The 14,274-nt window shown below is 47.1% G+C and overlaps 1 protein-coding gene across 1 annotated transcript in view; it reads right to left on the bottom strand.

The window, feature by feature from the left end:
* LOC310786383 (plectin-like) overlaps positions 1-9,343 on the bottom strand; it is a gene marked incomplete at its 5' end in the record, with an annotated part of 61,045 nt that extends 51,702 nt beyond the window's left edge. The window contains 2 exons of the mRNA XM_083647589.1: positions 3,145-3,206; positions 9,232-9,343. Coding sequence (XP_083503715.1) covers positions 3,145-3,206; positions 9,232-9,343 — 174 coding nt within the window. The remainder of the gene's footprint in view (positions 1-3,144; positions 3,207-9,231) is intronic.
* Positions 9,344-14,274: the final 4,931 nt, after the last annotated feature.

The following is a 14,274-nucleotide window of genomic DNA, read 5'->3' as shown; positions in this document are numbered from 1 at the left end:
CCTGCCTGACTTTCCACTTCTTCTACAATAAGAAGATATACACAGCAGGGGAAAGCAGCACTCCATGTCCCTTTACAGCTCCTCATAGCTGCACCCAACCTTGAGTCTGCCTGTCGAGCCAACCATGAAACCATTAAATGAGTTTAACATCAGCCTAACCTTAGGAGGAGGAGGCTCTCAGGCAGCCAGACACTTAACACTTTCCTACAGTTACCAAATATGATCAATGCTATTTTTATATGGCCTCTCGGCAGTCCCTCACCATCTCTCTCTAATCAGTAACATGATGGAAGTGATTAAAACCTCACAAATGATCCCTATGTGCCCGAGTGAAGGATTTATATTTACATCATAGAAGACATTTAGGTTTGATGAGTTTAGTGGCGGGTAATGACGGGGTAATTCAAAGCAATCGGCATCTCTTGAAAGTGCTGGACTTCAACAATTACTAAGCAAAATGGGATGTGAATAAATGTAACGTAATATGCAACTTCTATCCCCCCCACACATATCAATACGATTCTTTCAGTTTAGGCCAGGCACAGGCAGCCAAGAGTCTGTGCAGCACATGTGCTACTGTTGGCCCAAACACCACGGGCTCCGGGCCCACACCAGAATCGGCCTTTTCAGAGGGAGCTAAGCGGAGCCAGATGTCTATGACTCACCCGCATATCCACACAGTGAACACTTAGGAGAAAGCAGAGGGAGCATGTGGGGTTACACAGCATGAGTGGCCCAATACGTTAGCGCTGCACACACACAGCATGAGTGGCCCAATACGTTAGCGCTGCACACACACAGCATGAGTGGCCCAATACGTTAGCACTGCACACACACAGCATGAGTGGCCCAATACGTTAGCGCTGCACACACACAGCATGAGTGGCCCAATACGTTAGCGCTGCACACACACAGCATGAGTGGCCCAATACGTTAGCGCTGCACACTGATGGAAAGGAAAACACTTCTCTTTGTGCTTGAAGTCCCCCCCCCTCCTCTTGTTCCATTCATTTGTAAAAATGGGAAATGAATGGCCCTATGTCTTTGGCGTGACCATAGAGAATAATAATAATAATAATGTGGAAGCACTTCATGTCATAAGCCTGTCAATGTTTTGGTGCCAGTGGGAGTTCCTTGGCTGAGAAATGACGTGAGGCAGGATATTTTTGACGTGCTCTATAGGCAGGCCGTTGTGTTGCAGGGACTCATTTTTCACTCTTAATGAGAAAGTCCAGAGTGAGTTGTTTGGCCTGTTACCCCCCCGCTCACCCCTCCTGTCCTGTCTGTATATCCCCCCTCATTGTGACCTAAGTGTGATGAAGTGGATGGCTTTCAGACTTACGTTTGGGAACAGCGAGTGAGGTAGGTGAGAGGAGACGAGTGGTGAAGGACGGTTCAAATAGTCTCTGAGCTGATGACAGACTGGACTTCTGGTACGCCTCCCTATCTCAATGCAACGCTAGTAACCAACACTGAAACAATAAGTCACAAGCTAATGTGTGTATATGTGTGTGATGGGATAGTTAGTGACCACCCCATCATACACACACACACAACCCGGTAGTCACTCCCACTGAGACACTGCCAACAGTGAGCAGGTCAAGTGTCTGTCTGTCTGTCTGTGAGCACAATTGTGTTGGGCCACAGTTATGCCATTCTAATGTATCTGTGGGCTGAATCTTTCAGGAAGTGTAAAGAGCACCCCTGCAGGTGACCTAACGGAGTCGGATCTTTTAATTAGGTAATTAGGGCCGATTAATTGCCCTAATTAGGTCATTAGGGCCGATTAATTGCCTATATAATGCGGAATGTCTGTCTGTGAGCAGAATTGTATTGGGCCACAGCTATGCCATTTTACCTGGGATCGGGTGGAATCTTTCAGGAAGTGTAAAGAGCACCCCTGCGGGTGACCTAAGGGTCATTAGGGCTGATTAATTGCCTTAATAATTATCCGATTGCCCTTCTTCTTCCTCTTCTGTGGTGTTTTATGGCAGTTGGCATCCTTTATGTTGCATTACCACCTCCTTCTGCATTCATCCATCCACTGTTTCCCTACATTCTGTAAAACCCAATCGGTTCCTCCTATGCTGCTTCTCCACCAAGCACCTTGTCTCCGCGTCTACCCCACACTCAAATTCATGTGTGTGTCCCAGAGGTTTTGGAGACCCCTGTGTTCTCCCAGGGGGGTCTAACTCCCATGGGTCCACTAGGAGATTTTTTGTGGTCAAATAAATATTTGGGAGCAGCTGCCAGTGTGCAGACTCTATTTTTATTACTTATTTGCACTTGGGTCCTGCACCTGGTTTTAACCCCTCACTGGATGTGCGTGCCTTTTTTGTACTTTTTTCCACTAGGAGATTATAATGGCCTGAGACACAAAACAATCAACAAACAACATAAAAGTGGGATCTTAGTGAGATCCTGCTGTGCTGTCATAACATTGTACTGCCCTCATGTCATCAGGACTGTCTGTATATTCAGGTTAAACCAACATCTCATCTGCATAGTAACAAAGACCTAACAAAAACTCAAACATTATCCTCCTGAATATATCCTCCATGATTACTGCTTTGATCAGCTTCACTATCTGATTGTAAAAAAACAACATTTCAACATGCTTATAAGCCAAGCTATGCTACACTAATTAGAGAGCAGGTGATTTTTGGTGGAGTTCAGTGACCTCTGAACATCTAAATTGCAGCCATCAGAAAACACGCACCTCCTGTGGTTGAAGGCAAATTAGGACAGTGACTCACTGAAGAAACGTGCAGTTTGTCACTTGCATTATTCAGTCCTGGGCCACAAACAGCCAAATTCAAAATGAATTCCACTTTGATACCGTCTGCGGTTCTTATCTAACAAAGCAGTCAACCTCATGTTCACAAAGTTCACTCAAGTGAAGTGACATTTATGGACAATCTCCAAAAGATTTCCATTTATGTAGAAATGTACCTTATTCATCTGAAAATTGGTATGAAATATGATATTGTGTGTGTGTGTATATGTGTGTGTGTGTGTGTGTGTGTGTGTGTGTGTGTGTGTGTGTGTGTGTGTGTGTGTGTGTGTGTGTGTGTGTGTGTGTGTGTGTGTGTGTGTGCCTGCGTGCGTGCGTGACAAATGACCGGGACAAGAACTGGCCTTTACCTTTATCAAGTGCTTGTTCACCCATTTTGTGAAGGTCTTCTTCTGAACTCGATCCCGTTCATCTGCAAAATACAAAACAAAAGTGGAACATCAGGCATGAGGGATTCTGAGGGAGAAATCAGCTTTGATTACTGTAGTATAAACATTTAACAAGAGGATACGATATTCCTATCCCTTGTGCCATTTGTTTGAGCATCTACAATAAGTAGAAACCTAAAGTACCGTAGCTTGATGTAAATCCAGAATAACCGTGTACCAGCGGGCTATTCTTAGAGCAGATGGCTACAGAAAACCCTCCCAGTGAGATCAGATGGAGATTTTAAATACTTTATACAACAACAACAACAAATCAAATATCCAAGATGGCAGAGAGTTGTATTGCCCTTAGACAAACAGAAGTCATGCTTGTGTGGAATCACACCACTGTTATAACTGTGTGGACTCTGCCTGCATGCCTCGTGCCTGCATGTGAGTCAGACTGCATCAGAGCACATTCATTGTCGGCAGATGTGCCCCTATTGTCTAGGAAAGGTGGTGTTTGTGAGGGCATGTCTTGCCCTCAGACATCTAAAGAGAAAGGTGGTGTTTGTGAGGGCATGTCTTCTTGCCCTCAGACATCTAAAGAGAAAGGTGGTGTGTGTGAGGGCATGTCTTGCCCTCAGACATCTAAAGAGAAAGGTGGTGTTTGTGAGGGCATGTCTTCTTGCCCTCAGACATCTAAAGAGAAAGGTGGTGTTTGTGAGGGCATGTCTTGCCCTCAGACATCTAAAGAGAAAGGTGGTGTTTGTGAGGGCATGTCTTCTTGCCCTCAGACATCTAAAGAGAAAGGTGGTGTTTGTGAGGGCATGTCTTCTTGTCCTCAGACATCTAAAGAGAAAGGTGGTGTTTGTGAGGGCATGTCTTCTTGTCCTCAGTCATCTAAAGAGAAAGGTGGTGTTTGTGAGGGCATGTCTTCTTGCCCTCAGACATCTAAAGAGAAAGGTGGTGTTTGTGAGGGCATGTCTTCTTGCCCTCAGACATCTAAAGAGAAAGGTGGTGTTTGTGAGGGCATGTCTTCTTGCCCTCAGACATCTAAAGAGAAAGGTGGTGTGTGTGAGGGCATGTCTTGCCCTCAGACATATAAAGAGAAAGGTGGTGTTTGTGGGGGCATGTCTTGCCCTCAGACATCTAAAGAGAAAGGTGTTTGTGAGGGCATGTCTTCTTGCCCTCAGACATCTAAAGAGAAAGGTGGTGTGTGTGAGGGCATGTCTTGCCCTCAGACACCTAAAGAGAAAGGTGGTGTTTGTGAGGGCATGTCTTGCCCTCAGACATCTAAAGAGAAAGGTGGTGTTTGTGAGGGCATGTCTTGCCCTCAGACATCTAAAGAGAAAGGTGGTGTTTGTGAGGGCATGTCTTCTTGCCCTCAGACATCTAAAGAGAAAGGTGGTGTTTGTGAGGGCATGTCTTGCCCTCAGACATCTAAAGAGAAAGGTGGTGTTTGTGAGGGCATGTCTTCTTGCCCTCAGACATCTAAAGAGAAAGGTGGTGTGTGTGAGGGCATGTCTTCTTGCCCTCAGACATCTAAAGAGAAAGGTGGTGTTTGTGAGGGCATGTCTTCTTGCCCTGAGACATCTAAAGAGAAAGGTGGTGTTTGTGAGGGCATGTCTTCTTGCCCTCAGACATCTAAAGAGAAAGGTGGTGTTTGTGAGGGCATGTCTTCTTGCCCTGAGACATCTAAAGAGAAAGGTGGTGTTTGTGAGCGCATGTCTTCTTGCCCTCAGACATCTAAAGAGAAAGGTGGTGTGTGTGAGGGCATGTCTTCTTGCCCTCAGACATCTAAAGAGAAAGGTGGTGTTTGTGAGGGCATGTCTTCTTGCCCTCAGACATCTAAAGAGAAAGGTGGTGTTTGTGAGGGCATGTCTTCTTGCCCTGAGACATCTAAAGAGAAAGGTGGTGTTTGTGAGGGCATGTCTTGCCCTCAGACATCTAAAGAGAAAGGTGGTGTTTGTGAGGGCATGTCTTGCCCTGAGACATCTAAAGAGAAAGGTGGTGTGTGTGAGGGCATGTCTTGCCCTCAGACATCTAAAGAGAAAGGTGGTGTTTGTGAGGGCATGTCTTCTTGCCCTGAGACATCTAAAGAGAAAGGTGGTGTTTGTGAGCGCATGTCTTCTTGCCCTCAGACATCTAAAGAGAAAGGTGGTGTGTGTGAGGGCATGTCTTCTTGCCCTCAGACATCTAAAGAGAAAGGTGGTGTTTGTGAGGGCATGTCTTCTTGCCCTCAGACATCTAAAGAGAAAGGTGGTGTGTGTGAGGGCATGTCTTCTTGCCCTGAGACATCTAAAGAGAAAGGTGGTGTTTGTGAGGGCATGTCTTCTTGCCCTCAGACATCTAAAGAGAAAGGTGGTGTGTGTGAGGGCATGTCTTCTTGCCCTCAGACATCTAAAGAGAAAGGTGGTGTTTGTGAGGGCATGTCTTCTTGCCCTGAGACATCTAAAGAGAAAGGTGGTGTTTGTGAGGGCATGTCTTGCCCTCAGACATCTAAAGAGAAAGGTGGTGTTTGTGAGGGCATGTCTTCTTGCCCTCAGACATCTAAAGAGAAAGGTGGTGTTTGTGAGGGCATGTCTTCTTGCCCTCAGACATCTAAAGAGAAAGGTGGTGTTTGTGAGGGCATGTCTTGCCCTGAGACATCTAAAGAGAAAGGTGGTGTTTGTGAGGGCATGTCTTGCCCTCAGACATCTAAAGAGAAAGGTGGTGTTTGTGAGGGCATGTCTTCTTGCCCTCAGACATCTAAAGAGAAAGGTGGTGTTTGTGAGGGCATGTCTTCTTGCCCTCAGACATCTAAAGAGAAAGGTGGTGTTTGTGAGGGCATGTCTTCTTGCCCTCAGACATCTAAAGAGAAAGGTGGTGTTTGTGAGGGCATGTCTTCTTGCCCTCAGACATCTAAAGAGAAAGGTGGTGTTTGTGAGGGCATGTCTTCTTGCCCTCAGACATCTAAAGAGAAAGGTGGTGTTTGTGAGGGCATGTCTTGCCCTGAGACATCTAAAGAAAAAGGTGGTGTTTGTGAGGGCATGTCTTCTTGCCCTCAGACATCTAAAGAGAAAGGTGGTGTTTGTGAGGGCATGTCTTCTTGCCCTCAGACATCTAAAGAGATCAAATATCGTGTGAAGATACGGCCCGGCTGAGTTCTTCTGAAACACAAAGCATTCAACGTGTTATAACTATCACTGACTGTTTTTCCAACAAGAAACCGCAAGGTCTCAGCGGGGAGCACACACCCACTAAGACAACATAGCCTAGTACTACCTGCACACACACACACACACACACACACACACACACACACACACACACACACACACACACACACACACACACACACACACACACACACACACACACACACACACACCTAGCGTTACTACTAGAGCTGGAGGTTAGACTGTAGACACTGACAAAGACCACAAGGCGTGTCACTGCGACTCATGGTAGAACAGTTACATGTAGAGACGAGACGTCATAGCAGATGGCTCTGTCTGTTTTCTGTCTGTATTTTTTCTTTTCTTTTCATACTATGACACAAGTATTAACTGTGATACTGAACACTGCACTTTAGGCCTCATTTAGGAAATTCATGACTCCATAACACTTCATATAATTTCACTGACTTCCACTTGCCAGTGCAGTAAGACTCATCCACTGACTTCCACTTGCCAGTAGGGATGTAACGATAAGTTTGAATGATAACCGTGATAAAAATTCCTTTACGATAACCGTACCATTTCTAATTTACATAAAACCGTGATACCGTGATTACAGCGCTTTGAAAAACATGGTAAATACTGTCCATCATCAACCAAAGTTGGCAACAGTCTCCCAGATGCAAACGTGCAGCCTTGGAGGAATGATTTCAGTGAGTGTATCAACCCTTTTTGGGTCTGCGTTTTCAATATAAAACATTGTAAAATGATTTCAGTGAGTCTCTCAGTATTTTTTTAACATTTTCAAAAATACATTTTAATATGATAATATTAATTAAATATTAATATATTAATATAAATATAATATATTAATATAACCGTGATCATTTTGGTCACGATAATCGTGATGTTAAATTTTCATACCGTTACATCTCTACTTGCCAGTGCAGTAAGAATCACCAGTGCTTGCATGTGAGAATTGTTTCAATTGTTGGGTCTAAAAAGAGCGTGGTCTATTTGTAAAGCGTCTTGAGATAACTCTTGATTGACTGATTGATTGACTCACATGGCAAAAGTTATTTCATTCACATTATCCCAGAATGGCCTATGGACGCCAGTACAAAGTCCTGTGCCTTATCAGCGCAACAAGTGAGTTACACCCTGCCATATGAAACATCTCTAATGAGTTGACGCACACCCTGCAATAAAACCAAAGTGGAGTGCAGGCAGGGCAGAGATTTGTTCCCAGAGGCTACACTGGGTTTGTTTTCTCAGGTGGGCGTCAGCAACCACTTCTGCAAATGTGTTATGGGACTGTTCCCATGGAAACCTAACACAAACACCAACACATCTTTGACCTTGTCGTTTATCAATGAAACCAAAGGGCACTGTGATTTACTATGTGACCTCTGTAGCTCTACTTCCTATAGGGGAGCAAAGGGTCACGTTGAGAGGAAGTATATGATTGGTTACACAAAGACTAACAACACTGGGATGTTTCCCAGTGGCCGCTGGGGACAAACGTCATTTCTCACAGGAGTTGCGCACCTTAACCTACGGGGGTCATTCCACTCTTCAGTCACACCACTTTACTTAAAGGAACATTCCGCCCATTTTCAACCAGCTTTGTATCATTCAGTGTATAGTAGTATACAGTACTCTCAATAACTGTCAAACTATTCATCATTCATCTAGTTTGACAGTTATTCAGAGTTGATTTGAGTTAATGAGTTATTAATTTGAGTTAGTGTGGACCAGTGATGTCACTGGTCCACACTTTAACACTCAATAACTGTCAAATTAAATGACAGACTTCAAAACAGTTTACAGTTTTCTGATATACTACTGATGTTCTAATGATACAAAGCTGGTTGAAAATGGGCAGAGTGTTCCTTTAATACTGGAGCTGTTTCAACTGCTGCAAATGACTCTTTGTGGGGCCATTGCTCTTTGGTTCACTGAAGGGTATACAAGTAGATGGGGGTTGAGTGAACTTTACGTATCAAATGTCCCTAAACACAAACAGGTTCCAGAGAGGTGTGGATTTAAAAGTCCCAAACGTGCAAAGTCAACAATTCTTGATAAAGATCAGCAAAGATGCAGTGTCTGTCTGTCTGGTATCAGTGTTCATCTAAGTTGTCCACTGTGCCATACTGTACTACTACTGAAAACCAAGCAATCATTGTACAGTGTGGCAAAACATTAAAGCAAGCATAATGAAGGACCTGCATAAATGTCTTGGGAAATGGACAAAAGAGATGCCAGCGCAAGAAAAGAAAGAAAAATAAATAAATCTGAGTGGAAAAAGGGAAGCATGCAACATATCATCATATTTAACCAGTAACTGCTTAAAGACAAATATAGCTGCAGTCAGTGTGGCACCACAAAACACATGTATGCTATATTGTGAATGGGCTTTGCCAACCAATACCAAGTGAGCAAGCTGCTGATGCTTTAGAAAGGAGGAGTTTCCTCCAAGTCACAATGTGGAGAAACAGTGCCATCAGCATAACTGCATTTCAATCTTTTTCTAATGTAAAGTGATGGATGATATTTTCATCTAACCATTGCACGTGACAACAATAAAGGCCTCAACAAGTAAACTCAATAGGCCGTCTTTCAGCTAAAATGACATGATATGGTGGTAGAATCTGACAGTTACTGACATACAGTACATGAACATAATCATTATACTGTGCCACACACGAGCCAATTCGTCCACAGATTAAACCTCTTCAGGCTCTTACTGGTTTGTAGAACCTGAAAATGGTCCAAACTCAAAGTCGGTGACGTAAAATGCTCCTCTCACTGGAAAACCAATTCAACTCTTGCCCAATGGCATCCGACACACACAGAAACACTTAAGATGGAGATCAAGTTTTTCTTCTAGTAAATGCCGCCATACTGGTACCTTTCCTGCCATCCGTAGCCTTCAGCATCCCCTGGTAATAAGCTTCATCTGAGGCCACCCTGTCTCTGCCCATGCCGTCAGAGGAGACGTTCCTGTGCTGCTGAGAGTTCATTGTGACTGTGTCTCAGTGTTGCTTCACACACACAATAAGAATGCTCATATATTACAATAAAAAAAGCTATGGTCCCTGGTGCTTTGCCTTGATACAAGCTCCTGCTCTTCTTTGCTTCTGTATATCCTGGCTTGTCCCAAAGCAGTCGGAGGAGCAGCGGTCCTGTGGCCACAATCCACTCAGCACTTTAGAAACCTATGATTTCTCTCCCTCTCCGCCTCGCAACCTCTCTCTCCCTCCTTGGGTTCGGCTCTGCCCTTCCTTCCTTCTTTTTTTCCCTCCTTTCCTCTCTCTTTCTTTCGATTCCTTTCAGAGTAAATGATGCCTGTGGGCTATGGAGTCTGGGCCTGTCCTTGTGTGTGTGTGTGTGTAATGTGTGAGTGTGTATTTAGTGGCAGTGTGTGTGGTGGACATGGTGGGGTAGGGCTTTGGACACACCCCTTCCTTTACACACTGTCATGTTGCTGCGCTGAGACGCCGAAGATGAAGGAAGAGAGGAAGAGGAGTCCGGGAAAGAGGTGTGGTAACCTGCATGCACTCTCGCTTAATCACTTTGTTTGCGCAAGATCGCCCACACACACACACACACACATACACGCGCACACGCACAGACACACACACACACACACACACACACACACACACAAAAGCTGAGTCAGCCTGTGGCACTTAAAGTCATAAAAGTCTGTGCTGATATCGTGCTTCTGCGTTGTATTGCGTTACATAATGCTAAGATACATAAAATACAAATACATACTGAAAAAGCTTAAATGTTTCATTCTGCAAACTACTGAACCAATCAACACACACACACACACACACACACACACACACACACACACACACACACACACACACACACACACACACAAACACACACACACACAAACACACCTATTGTTACTCATTACCTATACATGCCATTTGACAGCACAGGAGTTACTCATCGTGACGAGACAGCAAAGGGTAGGGCAGCTGTGGATAACAGACACTGACTGATGAACGGACGGACGACACACCCTGAGAGCATCACCGATTCCTATGAAACACTATCTCAGCACACTGCGTCCTCACACTGTTTGTGTGGGTGTTGTTAGAGCGACAGCTCTGTGATCTCACACACTTCAAAACACCCGCATTATTTAGGAGATACACCAACTTCTTTGCTAGTGTAATGGAGGATAATAAACCACACACAAGTTGTGAAGAGTTGCAGGTTAATACACTAGATGCTGTCTGTTAAGGGCAAGGAGACTGATTTTATTTCAGGTGTGTGTGTGTGTGTGTGTGTGTGTGTGTGTGTGTGTGTGTCTGTGTGTGTGAGAGAGAGAGAGAGTGCGAGCGAGCGAGCATGTGCGTGCTTGTTTCAGTGGCTTTGAGCCACTCTCTCCATAGTGTGCCAAAGTCTCGCCATTGTGAGATGGGACCCGACCTGAGGACCAGAGGAAGTGAATTTGACATTCTTCAAATCCTTATTTAAACACTTGGGGCTCTATCTTCCCACCACCGCGGGAATTTTGCGTTAGCGCCCGTTTTGCGCTGGAATAGCGCCGCGCAAAGCCCTAATTGGGGGCGTTTCGGCCCGCTGCGCTTCACGTCATCTCGGCGCACATCTCCGTATAGGCGTGTTTATGCCCAAAAGCATTGTGGAGGTGTGGTCATGCCCATAAAACCACAGCGTCACGTCAGCAGCTTCCTCCTCACTCAGAGGGAGAGAGAGAGAGAGAGAGAGAGAGAAAGAGGGGCAGAGAAAAGATAGCCTAGATAGGGAGAGGGAGAGAGAGAGAGAGATGTGAGGCTGCGGTAATATACTGCATGCATAATTATGCAGCGTACTGAGAGCCGCAATGAGTGATGCTGCTCTATAAGTTGAATTTCGTTCCACCAGCACACATTTTATTAATCAGCTATTTTCTATTTGTTTCCACATTATATATACATCGAATCCCACCAATTTACTCTGTCATTTCCCCCTTGGCGCACATAAAGACACATGCTTCCATCACTGTCTGCTTGATGGCGAGAGGGACTTCAGCTGCCATCCGCGCTGTGGAGAAGCTGGTCAGTCTTACATGCGTGCAATTGCAGGGAAAGAGGTTACTGTACTGGCCGGACACAGGTGTCTGTGTGCGCCGGGTGCTGGAGGGGGGTCTCCCCCGAGAAGGTGGGAGCAGGACGGGTAGGCAGGCTTGGTGGTGGGGTGGGTGTGGGTCGGTGCCCTGGGTGTTTTGGGCCGGCCAGGGTGGGGAGAGGCAGCTTGGCACAACACCGTCACAGCTTTCTCAAAAGCAATCTATTGTTACCTCACACCACAAACCTGTATGGTCGGGAATTATGTAGCCTAATAAAACCATGACAAACGAATTCTCATTTTTAAATCAAGGTGTGTCTTTTCTGCAATGTAGGCTATAGTTGAAATCAACGTGGCATTCCGAGGAGAGAAGAGTGTGTCCATGCCGTGCGTAAATGGATCCAAGCAAGGATTTCCTGCACTGCACGGAGATGTGGAGACTGTCTGCACTCAGGTGTATGTCTGCGTTTGCGGTAAGACCAGCTATTTCCTGGCGTTAAAATTGAGAGCACCTAAGGCGATTTTTTCAAACACATTGCGCTGGAACGCCTATTTTGGAACGGGCAACTCCCAAACCTCTCTTTGCGCTCGCCACATACCGACGGTATCTTCCCCACAGCGCTAAATTACACTTGCCCGAGACACATGATAGGCTAGAGGCCACGGACACGCCTAGTGTTAGGATGACGTCATCATTCCTACTTTGACGTCGTCATTCCGACTATGATGTCATCGATCACTGATGATGTCATGGTTCATAAGTGTCTTTCATGCCTTTCGCTAGTGATGTCATAGCACAGGTGATGTCATGTCTCTGATGATGTCACAAACGGTATGATGTCATAGCACAGGTGGTGTCATGCTCGGATCTATAAAGGCCTGTTCCGGCAGGCTCTGGCCAGTGATTCATAATCTAAACTAGGATCATACCACCTGCAACCGTTCCCAAAACCTCGAACAGTGCAGCCCCAGCTTTCAAGCTACCAAGTTCCACAACACCCCAGCTTCTCCAGACCTACCAAGTTTCCCGTGGTCATCAACTACCCGCGATTAGATCCACACTTCTCACCCCGATCCTGACAGTATGAATCACTCAGAACTGGATCTAGCGGATACATCTCCGCCAATCAGGGAGGCCTTTCGAATGATAATTGAGCTCGCAAGAGCAACCCAGGCTCTGGCTCTCGAAGCCACTGATCGGCACGCCCAGCAGGAAAAAGCAATCCAGGCTCTGGCTTCCGAAGCCGCTGGTCGGCACGCCCTCTTGATTGGCCGGCTAGATCGTCTCGACGGACTGCATCCTCCTGAGGGTGTCACCCCGCAGCCTCTGCAAGACCTCGCACTTGAGTCAAGTCGCCTGATTGCCCACCAGGAAAAAGCAATCCAGGCTCTGGCTTTCGAAGCCACTGATCGGCACGCCCAGCAGGAAAAAACAATCCAGGCTCTGGCTTCCGAAGCCGCTGATCGACACGCCCTCTCGATTGGCCGGCTAGATCGTCTCGACGGGCTAGGCCCCCAGGGTGCCATTCCGCAGCCTTCTGCCCCTCCTGCCCCAGTTTCCGAGCGCGCCGCCGTTCCGGAGGTTTCCAGACCTGCCACTCCCCCGTCCACAGCGGCCGTTGCTTCTAGCTCTGCCTCTCGGCCGCCTCCAGCTGCTAAGGGCATATTCTGGGGGGGAGTTCGCGTCATCCCAGAGCAGGGGCAGCCACACTCGAGTCCCAGCAGCCATCTGTACCGTGATCTGACCGGCAGGGTTCGCATCACACCAGAGGAGAGGCAGCGCCGTTTGGACACCCGGAGCTGCCTGTACTGTGGTCGAGCCGGGCATTACCTCTCCTCCTGCTCCCGGCGTCCAGTAAGTGGTCCCACCGCTCGCCGGCCCGTGGTACTCTCAGTAGATCAAGACTCTACGTGTACAGCCGAAAGATCTGTACGGTTGGGTAGCGCTCCCTGCAGGACCCAGGAGTGGCAGTTTGTCTCCAAGAGGGTTAAAGAGTTGGAGAGGACTGTCAACCGTCTCATTGGGAAGTTCAATCGCTGCCTGATGATCGGCTCCGTCCCCCCGCAGGGGGCCTCCGAGTCTACTGGCCCTGAGGCACAACCTGAGGCACAACCTGTGGACCTGCCCCTCGCCGAGTCTGAACCTGTACATGAGGCACAACCTGTGGACCTTCCCCTCGCCGAGTCTGAACCCGTACCCCAGCAGCAGCCAATTCCTGTCCTTGACCAACAACTCATGCTGGACCAACAACTCATGCTGGGAGGCTCCCGTAGTGTCGTCAGCCCTCGGTCAAGAGCAAGAAGAAATAAGAGGCGTTTAAAGGAGGAGACGGTGAGTGACCTCCCCAAACTACAGGTCGGGAGGGCAGGCCTCGCTGTGTCAGATCCCCCTGCGGCTCTGCCTTCGGAGACGGCGGCATTTGACCCTTTTGATGGTCCCCAACCTCCCATGTTTGGATCGTGCCCCGGGGGATGGCCGGTCCCAGAGGATCCACCGGACCCGGTGGAAGTTCTATCCACGTATCGGTCCATCTATGGCTTCGATATCCTGTATTAGGGAGGAGCACCTCCACTGTCCTGCACCCCCTTTGGGGTCTGACCACCTGCATCTAACCACCTGCTGAAGAGCACCTCACTCTCTTACACCCCCTTTGGGGCCTAACCACCTGCGTCTAACCACCTGCGGAAGAGCACCTCCACCAGAACCTACGGATTTTTTGTCTCCCAGATGCCATCCTTGATGGCCTCATTGGACGCCAGGTGACGTCCCTTGAGGGGAGGGTACTGTTAGGATGACGTCATCATTCCTACTTTGACGTCGTCATTCCGACTATGATGTCATCGATCACTGATGATGTCA

The sequence above is a fragment of the Poromitra crassiceps genome (genome assembly GCF_964638095.1).
Source record: "Poromitra crassiceps genome assembly, chromosome: 1".
Taxonomy (NCBI): domain Eukaryota; kingdom Metazoa; phylum Chordata; class Actinopteri; order Beryciformes; family Melamphaidae; genus Poromitra; species Poromitra crassiceps.
This window is presented reverse-complemented; position numbering and strand designations above follow the sequence as displayed.